General features: G+C 38.6%; 1 protein-coding gene across 1 annotated transcript in view; it reads right to left on the bottom strand.

Moving 5' to 3' along the window:
- The window catches only part of ST8SIA1 (ST8 alpha-N-acetyl-neuraminide alpha-2,8-sialyltransferase 1), a 111,933-nt gene that overhangs the window by 47,114 nt on the left and 44,937 nt on the right, over positions 1-19,882 (bottom strand). The window contains exons 3-4 of the mRNA XM_065742481.1: positions 7,959-8,068; positions 1,470-1,562 (exon numbers count right to left, since the gene is read on the bottom strand). Of these exons, the coding sequence (XP_065598553.1) occupies positions 1,470-1,562; positions 7,959-8,068 (203 nt within the window). The remainder of the gene's footprint in view (positions 1-1,469; positions 1,563-7,958; positions 8,069-19,882) is intronic.

Raw genomic sequence — 19,882 nt, forward strand, 5'->3', positions numbered from 1 at the left:
TCTAGCCATTGACGGGTGGGGGGGGAACATTTTCTGGGGGACAGAAAATATTCATGAGTTTAATAATCCTCTGCCTTGACAATTGTAAAAACCTTTGCAAGCATGGTACTTCTCACTGTTCTTACTCATTTTATCCACAGTGCCACTGCCATGCTATGTGATGTTCTGGACATTTCATCCCACTTCTTAAATCAACCTCATTAGCTGTGTACTTCCCACAGGATTTTCAGACCCTTCATCCTCAGACAGATTGCCCCCCGAGCAGTTCCCTCTTCTTGCCTGGCACACTGTACATTCTCTTCCAATTCTGTTTGTTTTGCTTTCATCTTACCCTAAAGGTATGTCTGTGCCTTCCTCTATTCAGACACTCTCCGCTTGGATACAGTTCTTGAAGTTGAGGACTTCTCCACTTCCCTCTTTATCACCTTCTCTTTCCTGCTCTATCAAAGACTGTCATACAAACTATCTTTTATACTCAAAATTAGACAACTCTTTGATTCCTGGCAGAGAGAAAAATATTACATTTAGATAGCACAAAACATCAGTTTCCAGGTTTGCTCAGTGTCTTCTTTCTTTCTCACATACCTGGATTTCTATCATTCATTTTATTTCACTGCTTTGCTTCCTTTCACAGTCCTTCACCTCCTCATACTAATACTTCTCTATTTATGCCTAATCATCTTCTGCTCAATCCTTCAGTTTATGCCTTTTCTCTGTGTTCTTCCATGAATATCACAGGTTACTACCAGATCTCATTCTGTCTGAGAGCAGTCTACCTCATTCTGGGTGACAAAAAAAAAAAAAAAAAAGTGGTAAATAAAATTCAGTGAGGGAAAATCAGAGCTGACATTGACATCTTTTTCCTTGTCTCTTCCTCTTTCTCATCAGCTACTACGATTCGGAAAATTTCAGCTAACTCTAATAAAGAACAACATTTTATCCCAGTCTCCTAGGAAGCACAACTTGTATGATCAAAACCTGCTGATCAGTTCTATCCTAATCATTTTTGTACTTGTAAGTCACTATCAAATAAATAATACAAAGAGAGTAAGGAAAGATAAGTTAGCAGAATTGAACCAAAGAGAAATCCGAATTAGCATCTTCATTAACTGTGGGATGCAGCAGCCAGTTGGCCCAACCAGTGCAGCAGTGTGGCCCACTCATTTGATATGTGCCTGGTTTGCATTTAGCCAAAGCACCTCTGGTACATACCCAGTCGTACAGGTAACAAGAGGGGACTGGAGGCATGGAGGTGAAAAAAGCAGAAGAAAAAACTCTGCAAGAAGTCAGACTTCCTTAACTTCCCTCCTTACAGTGAAAAGATCTTGGTTTATTTCACCTAACATGAAACCACTGTGCATTTCATCTTTTTCAGGATCAGAACATAACTCTGGCACACTAGTATCTAGAACACAAATGACACATTTATTTATTTTTTGTTTCTGAAGACAGAACAACACGTTCCCTACCTTTTCTGAATTATACTGGGATTTGCAGTCACCAGCTGGGTTTTCAATCCAACATCCTTGCTGTATTCCCTGGACAGAGGAGGAAGGTTGCACCTGTGTACAGAAGGACATGCCAGATTTTAACTGACCGTCAGGATTGACAGGCTTCAACCCCATTCTTTTTAAGTCTGCAAGTTTGAAGTTTTAGAAAAAGAAATGCAAGCTGACAGAACATGCAAAAGCGTTGTACAAACACTGGACCAAGCTAGACATTTTCCCACTATACTACGTCCCATACACACAGTAGGACATATTTGTACTGAGCTGTGGGGAAATATAGAAAAAAAAATATTTTGCAGAGATGATCCTATATAACTATCAAGTAAAAACAAAGAGACCTGGCACTCTAACCAGTTGAAAGGCTATGGAAGAGGCTGTTATTATCTAAAGCCAAAACTTCTTTCAAACTCTTTCCTCCAAGTTCTGCATTTCACTCTGCTTTGTCTTGTCTTCCAGCAACAGGCTCTGCACTGGTATCAATGTGTAGCAGCACACACATCACATACATCTTGCAAACAATGGATAAATGACCTTCACTACACAAGAACTCACCAAGAAAACACAGAGAAAAAAAATGTAAGTGGTTATTTACTGTGTGCATACTGTGTTCTCTCATAGTCTGGCAGACAGGGCAATAATATAAAAAAGATAAAGTGACTGAGTAGATCTACTTTGCCAAGTAGGGAAACAGGAACACAAAAGACAGAAGTGGACAGAAACTTGCAAATGAGGAGCAGTCCTAAATACTGCTGAGTAAAGAACTGGAAGAAGGAGTGTAAATAAAGGTGAAAATATGAGGGCTGCTCCAAAAGTAGTGCCTCCTACTTTAATATCTTGGCCCACAATGTCAGAGTTGGATGTTGATAGTATAACAGTAGAAGTTGAACCTTCCCTCTGAGATGCAATTACATTTGTACATCAGAGGTAAGTAGGGGCAGTCTGTCAAAACAGTAAGTGAGTATGAAGCAAAGGTGTGGAAGTGAATTCTTCAATGCAGAAAAAATTGAACCCACTGACATAGACGCTTGGTGAATGCTGATGAAAACCAAGCAGCAGATGTGAGCATGGTGAGGAAATGGGTGATGCAGGTCACCTCCACTGGTGGAGGTTTTTTTGAGCATTGCATGCAGGCTCTCGTTCATTGCTGGCAAAAAAAGGGTAGCTAATGGTAGTGACTATGTTGAAAAATAATGTTTTGTAGTTGAGAATTTGCTCTATCAAATAGTGTGATTGTGCTCTTTGTATCTGTTATTGTTTCCATAGAAACAAATAGCAGTCATCACTTTCAGAGCAATCCACATAAATTCAAGCAGTATCCAACCCTCAGCTCAGTTCTAGAAATTAGTCAGGAGAAATGAACTCAATACACAGCAATTACACCAAAAATGAGTGTCAAAACAATGCTTCCAATTTCAGAGTTGTCTAACTTTTAAAATTAAAGATATGAAGAATAATATTAATGCTTACAAGGTCCCAAGATTCTCCAAGAAAAGTAGAACTGGGAATACTTCTGGAGCAAGACTTGGATTTTAGTGTTATTGGCTTGTTTTTTGAGGTGGTTTTGTTGTTTTTTTCCGCACACAATCCTGTCCAGACAGGCTTAGGTGCAGCTCCCAGCTGCCCCAGTGTCTCAGCTTGGCAAGGAGCTGTTACTTCAAATCCACCACTTCTCAGTTATCAGGGACACATGGGTCTCCATGACACTGGTTGCACTCCTGGGGAAGATGATGTCATTTTTCTGTCCATGCTCCCATTAAACTCTCTGGCACCCTGTTTTGGGAGCACTTCTCCAGCCATGCCTCCATGTATCTCCCAGGCATTCGGGATGAGTCACAAAACCATCAAGACCAGCAATGACTGGTTGCTTATTCTGTTTTCTTTTTATCTTCCAGATAAAGAATGATAAAACTTAAGAAACTGAGAAAGGTTTAAGTAATAAAAAATTGGGAAGAAACTGAAATTAAGAAAAAAATACAGCAACTGGTTGATTCCTCTACCTGCCTAAGTGGGATACAAATTAATCAGCCTAATTCTATTCACAAAGTTTGTAGAAACTCTCTCAGTAGCAGTTTTCAATGGTAGGTCAAACGAATATTTGCAAAGAAAGGTGTATGTACAGGTGACTTTGCCCCAGAGCAAAGAGATTAAATAAGTGACCTCTGGCAGGCCATGGTTTAATGGCTCCTAATTTGAACAAACACAGATTCATATGGCAAGCTTTAAAGAAGCCATTTTTGACTGAAGTTTATTTGAAAGTGTTGTGATGGACCAAGATATATCCTTAATTTTATCATCTTTATTTATTTCACACATCAGTTGCAGAAGCATTATTTAAGCACATTAACTCCCCTCAGTAAATCATATTCCCAACCAATTCTCTGTGAAATATTAAGAAGTGGCCTAAGTATCCAACAGGAAACTCAGCAAGAAATCAGTCCATCTTCAAAAACTCTTTGCCCTTTTCTTGAAAGGGTCAGCATAGTGCTAAGCAGGTGAGGAATGCACCAAGAAGTAAAAGATTCATACTAAGATGTAAGTATTTTTTATCATCTTACTCTTGCTCCTGGCACTGAGGATTAAGTACATGCATATGCAGGAAAGAAGGAAGAAAAAGGACAGTGTCTGAAGACAGCATTTTTTTACATGAACATAAACGAAAGAGGTGAACTTACTGGCCAACTTCTTGGCCTTCTGTATCTCCCTGCTTAGGCCCAGATTTTGTGTGGGGTAAAAAATCATCAACAAAACACAGCAGTTCATGTGTGCCTGTTTCACATCTGAGGCCTTCCAGCTCAATAGACAGAAACAGACAATTGAAATGAGAGGGATCCTTCAAACTTTGCAGGGCAGAAACACCTCTTCTGAGTTTGGCCCAGAGAGAAGTCCAGCTCCCACAGGTGCAGAGAATCCAGGCAGCCTGGCTGAGCAATGGCATGTGCATTTGACAGATGTTATGTGATTACCTGCCTATTTGTACTACACTAAACACTAGGGACTAGTATGTGATTTCAAATATTTATTTTTATTCCGTATTATTCCACTGGCACCTCAGCCACTGTCAAGATAATAATTACCTATGGTATCTGAAAGCAGTATTTTTCTGGACTTGTTTACTAACCCCCAAAGTGGCACCATTTTTAACATCTACAGCTCCATCCAGGCTGGTATGGCTAGATGGCATGGCAGAGTGTAATTAAAAGATAACAGCTTGCCCTTCCCAAACTATGATAGCCACTAGTCAGCTTGAACATAATGAAAAGTTTCTTCCAGATGTGGAACAAATTCAACAGCAAACAGCATGGAAAATATCCCCCAATTCCCTGGAGAGAAATCTTCTCCCTGGCAGAAGCACAATCCATTGCAGAGACATAAAAAATAGTTGGGGGACAGAGAAAATCACAAGACAGAAATATTTCTTCTAAATCTAATGACATGAAAATATGTCTCTTCTGTCAAAATACAGACAAATACGTTGTTTATGATTTATTACCCAACACTTCTTTTTTAAAATACATGCTTGCATGAAGGGAAAAGGAAAATTAAAAAAGAAAACATCCTAAAAATACAGATTACAAACTTGAAAAACACCCACATAATTCAAGACAAACCTATGGTAATACTCTGACTAAACATGTACACCATATGCCATGCACCTTTTTTACTGTAGATGTAGTGTGGTGTGACCTAGGGGCTAAAAACTGCCGTTCTTTTAATCTCTGTGTCGGTACAACTGTGTTTGTAGAAGATGCTCAGCAATGAGATGAGTTTAAACTCATTAAAACCTTAGTGATTACAATTTATCAAAGAAGATGGTTGCAATCATATTTCCATAAGCACTTCTATAAGTAAAATCAAAAACAACGTGAAAGGAAGGTATGAACAATGGCAAAACCTGTAATGATTATTTTCCAATGCAGAAATAGTTCAAAGGCATTAGACATATTTCCTATCAAAAAAATGCAAAATATTATGCAAGTTATTGTTACACTCTTCCTCTCTCAGCTCTCCGATTATAGAAATCAGATTTAGACAAGATCTGCTAAATTTTCCATCCACTACAAAAATATTCTCTCCCAGTGGCATATTTCCTTTTATTCAACAGAACTGAAATATTTTCATAAGTTCATAAGTTCATAAGGTTGGAAAGGACCTATAAGATCATCTAGTCCAACCATCCTCCTATCACTATCTCTACCCAACTACTAAATTAAGTCCTTTAGCACCTCATCTAAACGCTTCTTGAACAGCGCTAGGGATGGTGCCTCAACCACCTCCCTAGGCAGGCCATTCCAGTGCCTGACCACTCTTTCAGAAAAGAAATGCTTCCTCAGGTCTAATCTAAATCTTCCCCGGCGCAACTTGTGGCCATTCCCTCTCGTCCTGTCATTACTTATCAGGGAGAAGAGGCCCACCCCCTCCTCACCACAACCCCCCTTCAGGAAGTGGTAGAGTGCAATAAGGTCTCCTCTGAGCCTCCTCTTCTCCAGACTGAACAATCCCAGCTCCCTCAGCCGCTCCTCATAAGACTTGTGCTCCAGGCCCCTCACCAGTTTTGTTGCCCTTCTCTGAACACGCTCCAGGGCCTCAATGTCCTTCTTGTAGTGAGGGGCCCAAAACTGAACACAGTACTCGAGGTGCGGCCGTACCAGAGCTGAGTACAGGGGGATGATCACCTCCCTGCTCCTGCTGGCTACACTATTTCTAATACAGGCCAGGATGCTGTTGGCCTTCTTAGCCACCTGGGCACACTGCCGGCTCATGTTGAGCCGAGCATCAACCAACACCCCCAGGTCCTTTTCCTCTCTACATTCTTCAAGCCATTCTGCCCCAAGCCTATAGCATTGCATGGGGTTATTGTGGCCAAAGTGCAGGACCCGGCACTTGGTCTTATTGAACCTCATCCCATTTAGCTCAGCCCAGCTGTTCAGCCTATCCAAATCCCTCTGAAGGGCCTCCCTACCCTCAGGCAGTTTGACACATCCTCCCAACTTGGTGTCATCTGCAAACTTACTGAGCGTACACTCAATTCCCTCGTCTAGGTCATCAATAAAGATATTAAACAAGATGGGCCCCAAAACTGACCCTTGGGGGACACCACTCGTTACAGGACACCAGCTGGACTTAACTCCATTAACCACTAAAATTTTCATAAATACAACTGCACCATTAATACAATACAGCCTGCAGGCAGTTTCTGGGTTTTTTGCAAGCTTTTACCTACTGTTTCTTCCCAATTCAAAATAAGCTCAGTACAGACAATGGCTAGTTTAACCTCCCTAGAGAGGAAAAAAAAAATCTGATCGGGCTGTAACATGAGCTTTAAAAAAAAATTAGTTTCTATTGTTTTTGTAACAGATTGCTCCTACAGTATTTTAACTTCCTGTTCCATCTACATAATATTACCATAGCATACCCTGCAGTTTCTTATATTTAGTCTCTGAAACACTGAAGGAGCTTTGCAGTAATGGCAATCAGCATGCTGAGACCCTCCCTCTGTGCCTTTGTCTTTAGTTTTTTGTATTTATTTGCTTTAACACAAAAAGCATTTTTGTTCCTTGAGGTGCAAACCAGAAATTATAGTAATACTGTCTGCTTTAGAGCAAGTTTGTATGGCCTTATAATAAGCCATCAGGGTTCAATAAGTAGACTTGCTAAAGTGGGAGTTCATTATGCATCTACCTCAAAACCTGAAAAAACTCCATTCCCCATCTCTTTGGAAGCAGTCTTCCAGTTTCTGCCCCACAATGTTTTTCTTGTTCACATTTAACAAAAAGGAGCCAATTTCTGTCTTTCTTCCTTAAAGAATGCAGATCTAGAAAGTGCCAAATTCAGTCAAGAAATCAGTAGCTGATTCAGCACCCTTCTAACAGATTCCTATGACTTCAGAAAGACCAAAGTTACAGGAAATATGGGGAATTCAAAAAAAGATGGCATCAAGGAAAAAGGTTTCGCCTTTCCTTAGTCAGACAGAAATTAATCTGGAGGGAGGAAAAATATGGAAATATTTTAGCTTGTCCCAGTTCATTAAGCCTTGCCCTGTGCATAGTATCTACTCAACACTAGTTCAATGGGTTGCGTATGATCACATTTAGAGTTGTGAAGGATGAAGTACAGTACAAGATGAGAATCCACTTAATAAGGAATCATCAAAAAAGAAAAGCAGCTCCTAAATGCCTGTCTGTGACACTTGAAGGTCTGTCACAACCACAATGCACTCATCTGCAGATTTGCCCCACAGTACACACATATCTGCAGAGGCCAGCCAAAACTCTCTTTATTGCTCCTTCTCACACTTCTACCCAAATTGCATCTGTAAATCATCCTGCGATGGTGAGAAGAAAAGTACCCAAGGCAAATTATAATTGATTAATCACAACTGAATAGCTTTGAAAAGTCAGAGACTGAGCAGGGGGAAGGGCAGACAATTTGTCATTGAGGTTTCAATCTTACCGCATGACAAAATCCGCTTGATCTATTTGTTTTCCACAGCCGCTCTTTTTGAGAATCCCACCGTTTCCCACCACAGAGCATTTCTTCAGTGGCAGCTGGAAGGGTGTAGCCTAGCAACACAAAACAAGGACTGTTTTTACAGAGGAGAACACATACATCTTTGTAGCAGCTGCTCCTGGAGAACCAGGGAGCTGGCAGGGCTCAAAGTGAGGAAAGAAAACGGAGAATGAGGAGCTAAGAAAGAAGTCCAGAAATTAGTAAGTAGACACAAGACAGTTCTTATCCCTACTCCCCAAACCAAAATTCAAGAAAGTTGTGTTGCAACACAGAAGTTAATAGCATCTCTGCGTGAATAAAACTGCATAGTTGTGATAAACATAATGACCAAGATAGGAAGTCCAAATGTGTCTTCTAGCCAAGCTGCAGAGAGAATAAAAAAAATTACCAGGGAAAAACAAACAAACAAAACATGAAAGTGACTTTTTACATAAAAAACAAGAAATGAAGGAAGAAGGAGCAATGTGAGTACAGCAGGGACGCAAGAGTCACCCTGGCTCCCTCCATTGTTCTGTCATTGGGCTGGGTCACTCTAAAGCAGTAGGTAAAGACATTTAGAGCTTCCCAGCAGCTTCTTGAAGGCTCAGCTTCCTAAATACCAAACAAATGAAAATTAGAAAGGAACCATTTTAACTAAGGAGCCTCAAAGCAGCTTAGCAGGGTGTTAAATTGCAAGGTCAAATTGTCATGCTATCTTATGCATCAAACAGAACAATAAAGGAAATTTGGATAGTTCTTCACCCCAAAGGATCTCAAAGTTATATGTGGAACATCTTCCTGTCAGCCTTGAGTCATTCACCTTTAGTAGGATTGGGTCAGTTACTTAAATAGCACACAGTACATCAGTGTACCCCAACACATACACACACATATATATACATATATAAATGTAAAACAGGGTCAAGGGGCAAACAGCATAGGAATTTAAAGTAGTATGATAAAGTTATAAGAATTGAATTTGTCTACAATACAAGACTTAATATTCTCTTCATGAAAAAGGAAAAAAACATACGCAGGAACTTTTCATTTATCAAACCTGTCAAACCTGACTTTGCAGCAGAGACAGAAGTTACTGCCTGGGCCTCTGAGGATGCAAATGCCACAGCGACAGGATACAGCATGGCAAAACAATTATTTTCTTCTGGAGGACAAGTTCAAACAGTGGCAGCACTTATTGTCACTTAAATGTACCGAGCAACATCCAGCACTGCATAACGTATTCACCAGGTATTACAACAGTGCACACAGCCTAGAAAACAGACCCAGCACTACAGCACAAACTCTGTTTATTATTATTTATTTCTACTTTTAGTTATTTTCTTCCTTAGATGTATTTGTTTCACCATCTATTCTCAGCAAATTAGATTCCATTCAGATAGTATTAAACCATAACCTGCTTTCCAATAAAATAAATTAAAGCATTTTGCATAACCTAATTCTGGATTAAGATATGCTAGAGTAGAAAAATCAATTCCAGTTTACTGAGGCCCAGCCACTGTTGGGAACACAGCACAGCAATACTAAGTATGCAACTGCATTCTGATTCTGCTTCTGCCTTCCCAAGAACAATTTTTAATTTACCCAATTATTGAACTAGCAGCATATCTTTAAATTTAAAGGATATCTCATTGCTGAGGTGACCCTGACCAAATGAAAGCTCACAGGCTCAGTAAAGGGAGCAGGATAGGGATGGAAGGAAATTTAGAAGAGGAAAGTTTTTATAAATAATATCACCATTCTTATTCAAGATATGTCAGAGCTCTTCCAACACAGCCAGTTATGCACAGGCAAGCCTGTGACAAATAAATCACAAAGGCAGCAGCCATTAACTTAAGAGTTGTGGTAACTCTGTCACATAATTTCTGTGACTTCAGTACCTGTTGAATTTCTCTAGACCCCCAAAATAAACATTCAGGAGTTACTAAATGCTTCAAAATTTGCAAACAGCTCTTGATATTGCTTTAGATGAATTGCTGTCCTTCAAAGGAGGCATATATCCTGTTATGTTCAAAGATTATTACACTAGTTATCATCTGCATATATACTTTCATTTCTAAGAGTACATGAATCTTTGAAACTCTTGCCCTTCAGAGAGCCCAAGAGACAGAAGAACAAGATCAGAGCTGCAAGAATCATTTGAGGGAGCTAAACGGAAATAGAAGTGGAAAATAAAATCACTACTGTGGCCTAAGCTGTGAAGGCGTTCACTCATACAATGGATACAGGAGGAAAACCAAGTCAAATGCAGTTCTCTGTGAAAAGCCACCATACTCACAAAAGCCCACAGAAGCTTTTGCCTCCCCCAACAAAATAATGAAAATTCTGGACACGACATAGACGTTGGACAGTTTGGTTGCCATCGTTTAGCTTAAAACATTCAATAGATACAGCTTCCAGAAGACTATACTTATAAAATCAAGGCAGACGTTAAGTCATTAAGTGTCCCTGATGCTTGGAGGCATTTCAGCTGTTTTAACCCTAATTAAGAGGAATTCCTTAGCATGCTCTGAGAGAAACATGTACTTTTTTTTAATACTGCACAACTGTTCTTCAAACATTCAGGTTACAAACCTGCACATAGTTCAAACTGCAGGGGCATTTCAGGAACTCTGTTCTCAGCCCATTTGTACAAACTGTCCCGTCATACACAAATCATATAAGTCAAATGCTGCCTATGAGCTACTATGAAACACGTGGCTCCTTTGTCTCTTTGCAAAAGAAAAAGCAGCTTTGAAACTGTTAGGAATCATAATCCTGTGATGCAGTTAGCAGCTGCAGAGTTAACCCACTGCAGGATGCTAGTGCAGATAGCACACTTCCCTCCACCTCCAAAGGACACTCATGGGACAGACAGAACAGATAAAGGATCTTCAAAGCTAAAGTGCTGTGGGCTTCATTATGTGACTTCCCAGGAGCATTCAGCTCATTCCTTCCTTTGAGTTGACTAAAATATAAGGTGTAAACAGCTTTAGCAAAATTGCAAGGTCATTAACCGTAAGGAAGCTCCAGCCCTAACATGCAGTGGAATTACTAGCCCTGTTAATACCTTTCCACACCACTATTCAGCTTTCAAGAGGTTTCCCTGCATCAACTTGTTCCTACCACTGGCTTTTTGGGTATAGACTGTGGATTTAAGGTTAAAATTAAATAATTATGAGAACCTAGAGTCATTTGTTAGGCTGGTTTCTTTTTCATTTAAGAGCAAAAACCACTGAAAATTGACTCTGGTAATTACTTGTTTTCTTCCTCGTGTCAACTAATCTTATGCTATCTTCATGGTGTGGATAATCTGTCTTCAGATTTTCTGAATGTTATGTTGAAGAGGTAGATCAATGCTGCAACTTGCTTGAGAATTAAACCTTTTTTACTTTTTTTAAAAACAGTCTTAGGCATGACATAATTTCAGCAGGAGGCAATTTACAATCAAGAATGTTACATTTTTAAGGTGATGGTGCTGTTTGGAGGGAATTCTATACAGTAAAAACAAAATTGCTTCTGAGTTTCCATTACTAGAAAAATACGTTTCACAAGTCTAATAGAAATTTTCTAATGCTCTTCCTCTTTACCTCCCTCCTTGCTAGGAAAACTGCCATGTATTGGGACCCAGCTGTCATTTCTGCTATATAGTCACAAAAAGCTCATTTGCTTTTCTCCTTTGAATTGTAAACTGACCAGCTTGATTTGGATTGTAAAGCTGTAAAAAAAGCATTTTCATTTATATTAACTTCCTGAAACTGCATTGTTTTTACTGTCATATACATTTCTTAATTTCTTCATTCATTAAATTTAATGAACAGACTCCTGTGGGTGGACTAGAAAAATCAGCACATCAGTTTATCTAATATAACCAAGAGAATATAAAAATAAGTGTCCAGTAGACATCCATTTTTAAGCAATCATTACAATAGAATTAGCTAATATCATTAACTGAAAGAAAAAGGAAAAAAAAAGTTATATATTGCAATAAGCAGGACTGATTCAATTTAAAAGTTTTAAAAACAAAAAATAAAAAAGGTTTTCATAAGGGGTCTACTCATAAAACAGGGGGGTCTATTGTCTCATTTTCTCTAGTTCAAAAGAGTGAAACTCCACTGATAATCAATGAAGATGCTCTAGTTCCTATTTATGTAAATGGAATAAGAAGCTGCACATCTCCCTATGAATTCAGTGACAAATAAGCACACAAAGCAATAGATTAATGGCTCCCAATTGAATTCAGGAGTAATTTAACAGAGCATCTATCCAGCAATTCACTGATTAGTTTCATCATTCATCTAAGTAAAAATAAATCACTGTCATCAGTTAAAGAACATTACACAGTACTAATAAAATATAATTTATTTTAGATAATGGTATTCTAATTCACTTTGATTTCATTGTTAAGTCGTTAATTTGTTAATTTTTACCCACTCACTGCCAAAGACAGTTAATCAGCAACTAAGTTCTTACTTGGAAAACAGGAAAAATTGCAGTGTTCAGCCTTTGATTTAATACTGAAGATGTCAAAAACTCTTAAAACACTTGGAACTTAAATTACAATAAAATGGGTTTTCAAATATGCATTTCTGGATTTGGAAAAAGATGCTGTGTTTTACTGTTCCCTTCAAGAAGACATCACGCTGAAAAAAGTGGCCTAGTTCTAATTTTTCTGAGGAGCCAACAAAATTCCAAGAGTCAGCAAGAAGTCAAATTCAGCCCTGACTGTTCTTTTCATGCACTTATGCATAAGGAAGCAGCTGACATTTTAAAGGAAGCCTATATTTGTCTTAACCACGGGTAACAAGGCATTGTTTTTACATTGTTGGGCATGGTGGGGTGGAAAATGCTTCTTCTTCCTTGTTCCATTGTCTACAAATCATCTTTGCTAAGATGGGCCTTTTGTTCCTATGGTGGTGCTGTCAAGCAGAGAGACATGTCAGCTCCACAGCAGCTGGCTCCAAAAACATCAACGTCACTCCTGCAGGGACAGTGTGTCCTCTGTAGGGGAACACAGAGGGTGGTTGCAGCTCCTCACGTTTCAGTTGGATCTCTCAGTCAAAATGCTGAGGTCACAAGCGAGCTGAGCAGGCATCAGCCCAGAGTAAGGGGCAACTACTGATGGTTATCTTGCAACCATGACTGTGTGCCACTGTGCCAATGCTGACATTCTTCTTTTCATTCCTGAAAAGTAATTGATATTTTCTCAGGAAAATAACAGTTTTCCATCCCCCCCCACCCCCCCCCCCAAAAAAAAAAGGGCCTAGATTAGTTGGTTGGGTTTTTTTTGTCTGTTTGTTTTGGTTATTTTAACTGTTATTTTAACTATTTTTAACTGTTATTTTTAAAGTAAAACTGATTTTTTTATTATTATTTTTTACAAAATAAAAGGACAACTTTCTTTCCACTAAGATTTTCTTCAAAGTTGCGTGCACTGTTATGTAAGAGATGAAGGATGCAAAACAATTAAGTGAGCATCCAACAGAGGGCTACAAAGATGGGAAAGGCATCCAGAGGGCAAGGTGTGTGAGGAGTGTCTGAGGGCCCTGGGTGTGTTCAGCGCAGAGCAGAGGAGCTGAGGGGAGGCCTGATGGCGGCTGCAGCTCTCACAGGGAGCGGAGGGGCAGCGCTGAGCTCTGCTCTGTGTGACAGCGACAGGGCCCGAGGGAACGGCATGGAGCTGTGTCAGGGGAGGGGCGGCTGGGGTTAGGGACAGGGGCTGCAGCAGAAGGATGTGGGCACAGAACAGGCTGCCCAGGGCAGTGGGCATGGCCCCAAGCTGCTGGAGTTCAACGAACATTTGTACAACACCCTCAGACATAGGGTCTGAAATTTGTGTGGTCTTCTGCAGAGACCACAGTTGGACTCGATGGTCCCTGTGAGTCCATTCCAACTCAGAGTACTTTATGATGCTATAATAGGTCTCACATACTAGTAATTCATAATTTCCAACATTTTCTATTATATCCCTATTTTCAACTTGGCGTTTCTGTTTATACTTACTGATTGAAATAACTGCACAAAGTTTGAAATGCACCCAATACTCTAACAAAAATTTACAAGTTATTTTTATGTAGACAACAAGAAACATGGGTTAGAATGGATTTATGGGTGCTGGAAAGGCAGAAAATTCTCATAAATCTTGACTGAATGGTGGGGGGCTAGAAGATGTACAGACTTTAAGAAACCACAGTGACACATTACTGGTAGATTTACTGAATGCTGTGTAATTTCTAAATTGTCTTGCATTCATGCAAGGGTCTATCACAAAAGCTGTGAAACTGAGTAAGCCTATATTTTGCAAGTGAAAAATGTCAAAATCACAATGATTAAAGTCTCAACTAAGACTTTTAAAACGTGCATTAACTACAATTTTTAAAGAGCTCTCTGTACTCCCTGAATACAAAAAATGTTAAGCAAGAAGCAAACCAAAAAATTTGCCTATAATGTAATACTGTTACAAAACAGTAAATTGCCCAGAGAGGTGGTGGAGTCTCTTTCTCTGGAGATGTTCAAGACCTGCCTGGACTCCTATCTGTGCAGCCTGGGCAAGGGAGCTGTTTTGGCAGGGGGTTGGACTCAATGATCTCTGGAGGTCCCTTCCAACCACTACAATTCTGTGATTTTGTAAAAACAGAGGGTTAGGAACAAGCATAGTTAACTGTGTGTGCAACAGATCAAAATGAAAGTCGTGCTGGACTGACTCAACTATGTATGTAACACACTAACCTTTTGGGTATGCTTATTATGAACAGCAGTAGATAAGCTGAACATGTTTGTAAAAGTAGTGGTGTCAGATAATAACAAATCCCAATATCTGACCACAAAGAAATTATTACAAGGAACAGTGACCGTGACTATGAAATCCCTCCAGGAGATGGGAAAGGAATTTCAAGATGAACCTCTAGCTACATTTTTATTTTTAGTTTCATTTCTCCACAGAGGCACTGCTAATCAGCAAATGTTGAAATCTGAGGCTCAGTGCTCATACAAAAGAGGTCCAGGCAGAGCAAACTTCTCTGTAACACCATTCAAGCACATCTCAACTATCATACAAGTCTTTATCAGGGATTTATATGAAATACAATGTTTAATTCCAATTCAACTTGTGCTCTTCACAAATATGCGTTTTTGATTATATGATTTTTTACGAGATTAATATTTTATTATGCACTTATACAAGATTGTGGAATGACAAAATGTCACTTAGGAGACAGCATTACTCTGCTGCAGCGGAAACCCTCTAACATTCAAAAGGATATACGGAATATTAACAGCAGAGTAATGACAAAGAGGAGAGCACTTCTCAACATACCTACTATTCATAAAAAACATGGAGTACCAGTAACTAGCTGACAGTCACTTTTAGTCCAGGCTGTGCTTAGCAAGAACTTCAAAATGGTATGTTCTGTAAAAGCTGTCCACCCAGCATGGAGTTGCTGCAAGTACTCACTTGCAGTGGATTAAAAGAACTTTTCAAATTGCTGCTATGGCATTTAATTTTATTGAATCAGCCTTCATACAGACAGGATAGCACTGTGTAGGGATTCTGAAAAAAATCACATTTGGAAATTATAGCAGTTTATTTTAGGAAACACTTTCAAGGCTTTATCATAAACAGAACTTTAAATGGTGAATGCTGCAGGAATGTGAAAGGAGAGCTTCTACTCTGTGTGGCTTATAAGTCAAGAAGACATTAATGAATGGGAAAATGTGAAAGTTCTGGAAGACTTCTGGATCTAATCTTTACAACCAGCAATTCACTGGAACCCCAAACTTTGAATTAAACTGAGGAAGAGGAAATACTGTTTCATTATTAATTTGAAAAAAGAACTCAACCTACTGGAATTGAGTAGATTCTCTTACTCTGAAAGATGCTAGTTTCCAACATTTCTACAACTGGAAGGCCTCACAAAAGACTTAAGCTGCCTTCTATATGGCTGTATTTAGATTTTCCATGAAGAATCTAAGTCCTATATAAAGTGCACAAAACGAAAGAAAAAAGTACAAATTTCATCAAAATTAGCTTGACCAGAATCTATAAATGATTTTCTATGCTGGCTTCCCTATACACCTTCCCATACACTTGAATAATTCTATTTTTTTTTATTTTTTTTAATGTTATGTGATAATAAAGATAAAATTAAATTCATAGGTAGAATCAATAAGCTTTGTCTATAATCACAGAAACAGTCAGCAATTCTTTTTTTTTTTTTTTTTTACCTGACCATTTGACAACATCAGATGCCATGCTGAGCTTAGAGGAAAACACCATCTATCATGTGGGATTCTCGAGCTTGCCAGCACCTCAAAAGCTACACACACAACATCCTTTCAAATAGAATTCAAAACTCAGAATTATAAGCTCACACCGTATAGCATTTACATACGGGACTACAATTTGTCTTCTGGTTTGCTGGCATACTATGGCAGAACATTCAAACATGCCCGGTATTCCAGTGGTTACTTAATGTTACACAGTGCTGAATATTTATCAGCAAGCATTTGTCTTTCAGATTTGGAGACCTAACTGTGAGATTCTGTTTTTGAAGGATTTGCCTGTCCTCTACTTTTCCTGTTTCTTCTTAATCTACTCTAAAACTAAGTGGATGAGAAAAAGCAAAGAATATCAAATGCTGTATGCCAGAGCTACACTGCAACAACACTTCTATGCTCAAGCCAAAGGTAAAACTAAGTATTTTTGAAGTTTTGACTAGATATTTCACGGAAGCAAATATATTTCATCATCACTTGAGGGAAAAACTATTTTTTTAATGTTAGGCACATCTAATAGAAATAAGAGTAGCTGTAATGTGATTTTAATGAGTTCTTCCGCAAGTTCAAATAAAATGTAGCAGGAACTTTTAAATTAATCTCCTGCATTACAGTGTGTCATTTTCTGGCCAAGGAAGTATTTAGGCATACATTTTAACTTTCAGAGCTTAAATTTTTAGCAATTAACTGTAATACTCTAGTTATATATGCTTGCTCAGTGACAACATCTTCCAACTGTAATTTCTCCCTCAGTGCTTTCAGGATGGAAGAAGAGTAACAAGCTGAAACTAAAAGAATAGGGAAAATAGCAAGATATCTGCTTTCTTATAGCTGATGCAGGAAAAAACAGAAACTGTACTCACACGCTGAATTATTCTCTTGTGAGAGTGTGGGATAAACCACAGTCAAATATAGAAAAATATCTGAAATTTTTGAAAGGTTGAATTCCTGATCATTAAGGCATGCTACTCATTATCCTAAAGTAACAAAGGTTCTCACAAAGCTATTTCATACTATGAGGACAGGCTCAGAGAGTTGGGGCTGTTCAGTCTGGAGAAGAAAAGATTCCAGGGAGACCTGAAAGCAGCCTCTCAGTATCTAAAGAGGGGCTGTAAGAAAGGAGGGAACAGACTCTTTAGCAGGGTCTGCTGTGACAGGACAAGGGGAAATGGTTTCAAACCAAAATAGAAGATATTTAGATTGTATATAAGAAAAATGTGCTTTTTTATAAGGGTAGTGAAGTATTGGCTTGCCCAGAGAGGTGGTGAATGCCCCATTCCTGGAGACATTCAAGGTCAGGTTGGACAGGGCTCTGAGCAACCTGATGTAACTTAGGGGTCCTTGTTCACTGCAGGGAAATTGGACTAGGTGACCTTGAAGGTCCCTTCCAATACAAACAGTTCTGTGATTCTATGATTCTATTGCCAAGACCAATCCATTAACACAAAGTTCTCAAGCATTTTAAATCCAATCCCAACCCCACAGAATTTATAAAGGATGTTTTTGCAATAGCATGAGTAGAATGCAAATAATTGTGAAATGCAGTAATAGCTTGTGTTGAAAATGAAGTAGATAGAAAAGAGTGGAAGCAGCAGGACTCTGAAGATGGTGTCAGAAAACCCATCTGCATATATGTGGATGATTTATTAAAAAGCATATTCAGCTACAGAAACAAAAAAAATCTTTAAATCTTACCAGTAGCATACAGTAAGTAAGGCTGGTTTCAACTCATAAAAAATATCAAGGGCTTCCAATTCTACTGTGTATAAAAGACAATAACACTTAAGCAAAGGAATAGCTCTCTGAATGCCCGAGAGCTCTCTGGTCCCATTGATACAAATAAGGATCTGCTGCAAAGGTAATCAATTCAACTTCTACAGGCACCAAAATATAGATTTAGTCATTAAATGATCAAGTATCAAAGTTTAAAACTTTTGTTTCTTAGGATATCTTCAAAGCAATACACTTCCATTTAGCTAATAAATTAATTTCTAAAAGGAAAAGATCTGCTAATCATAAAATGATTCTTGCCTTCACTTTACCTCTACATAGTTCTGAAGAATCAATGACATCTATTGAGAATTGCTAATTAAAAAGACATCAAAGTCAACCAGCAAGGACTGATCTCTGTAGGAAATTTGCAATTAAAGGATGAGTTGAATTTTAACACTGAGCTTCAGTTTTGAAAAATACTGTTGACTGTCTTTAATAATTCTTCCAGATAATTTTTTCTCTTCTCCATTAATGAGAAAAATTAAGCCTCCTAAGAAAGTTTCACTTTCATCTATCTATAGATTTTAAGCCTCTCATAGCACTCAATCAAATCAAATACATAAAACACACAAGGAAATGAGAAACAGCTTGAAAAAAACAACTAAATGTACCTAGCTCCAAGGAACTGTTACTTTGAGCTGGGTCAGAAGCCTGCAGTATCTATCTTACATCTTTAGCTTGTCCTTCATCCACATACTTAGATAGCATGCACAATGGCTCGTAACATAACTAACAGAAGAAAAGGCAACCTAAGAGCTGAAAAATGAATAGCAATATTCTTGGATGAAATGCTTGATAAAATCCAGAAGAAAAAGAACTGCACATAAAGCAAGAACCTTCATTTAGAATACTGTCTTTTTTTCAATCACTCTGCAGAAATGTAGAACCAAGGTTAATACAGTCTTGCTGAGAAGTGAAAAAGACAGACAGCAAAACAGTAGTATTTACATATAATGAGTGGCTATCAATTTTTTTAAAGGAAATATTTAAAGATTATGAAAGCAGAAGTTTAGAAGTCCAGAAAGGCAAGAGGAAAAGCTGTCATTACAAAATCATTGCAGTTTCCATAATATGTTTTCACTTCCAAAAATGAAAACACGTCTTGAAAATGAACAGTACTGAACACATTCAGCCACAAGCCTCTCTTGTTTGTACTCGTTTGAATCACTTATTACTGTATCAATAATAAAATAATGTGCAATATAAGAATAAAATGGGGGACAGTATCATTTCACTATGTAATGGTGTTGGTTCCTCAAACAACAAATAGAATTTATTTCTTCTTGCAAACCAGCTGAAATGGAAGTTTGGAAATAGCTCCTCCATTGAGAGCACAGCAAAACATGATTCTTGACTTCAGGGACCAAACCCAATCTACAACTGAAGTCTCAGTAGTGCAGTTTACGTATCAGGATCTAAAAAGCCAAAGTCCATTTAATTTGTGCACACTAAGGAAAGTACATGCCTATGGGAAAGGCACTTCGGAACAAAATGAATTTCAGCTACTGAGACACTTTTTTTTCATCTACTTTGTGCTTCCCTCGGGTTTAGCATCATACAATAATTCATGTTGGGAGTGACATCAGGTAATCTATTTCAATTTCCTGCTTCAGGAATGCTCAATATATGCTGTTTCTCATGTGCTTCAGTGTTTCTGTGTCAGTTCAATGGTTTTACACAGTAACCTTTATAACTGTTTTGCTGGCCACATCTATCTTGTAGCATTTTGAGGAGTTTCAGGACAGGGGCCAGCCAAAGAGGCCAGTCAAAGCCTCCACCCACCTGTACTGGCAGGTCATGACCCTGGTCAGCTCTGGATCAGCAACTGCCACGGTGGGACGGGG

This window comes from Cyrtonyx montezumae, unplaced genomic scaffold, assembly GCF_038088225.1.
Source record: "Cyrtonyx montezumae isolate F1298 unplaced genomic scaffold, pur_monq_1.0 scaffold_3, whole genome shotgun sequence".
NCBI lineage: Eukaryota > Metazoa > Chordata > Aves > Galliformes > Odontophoridae > Cyrtonyx > Cyrtonyx montezumae.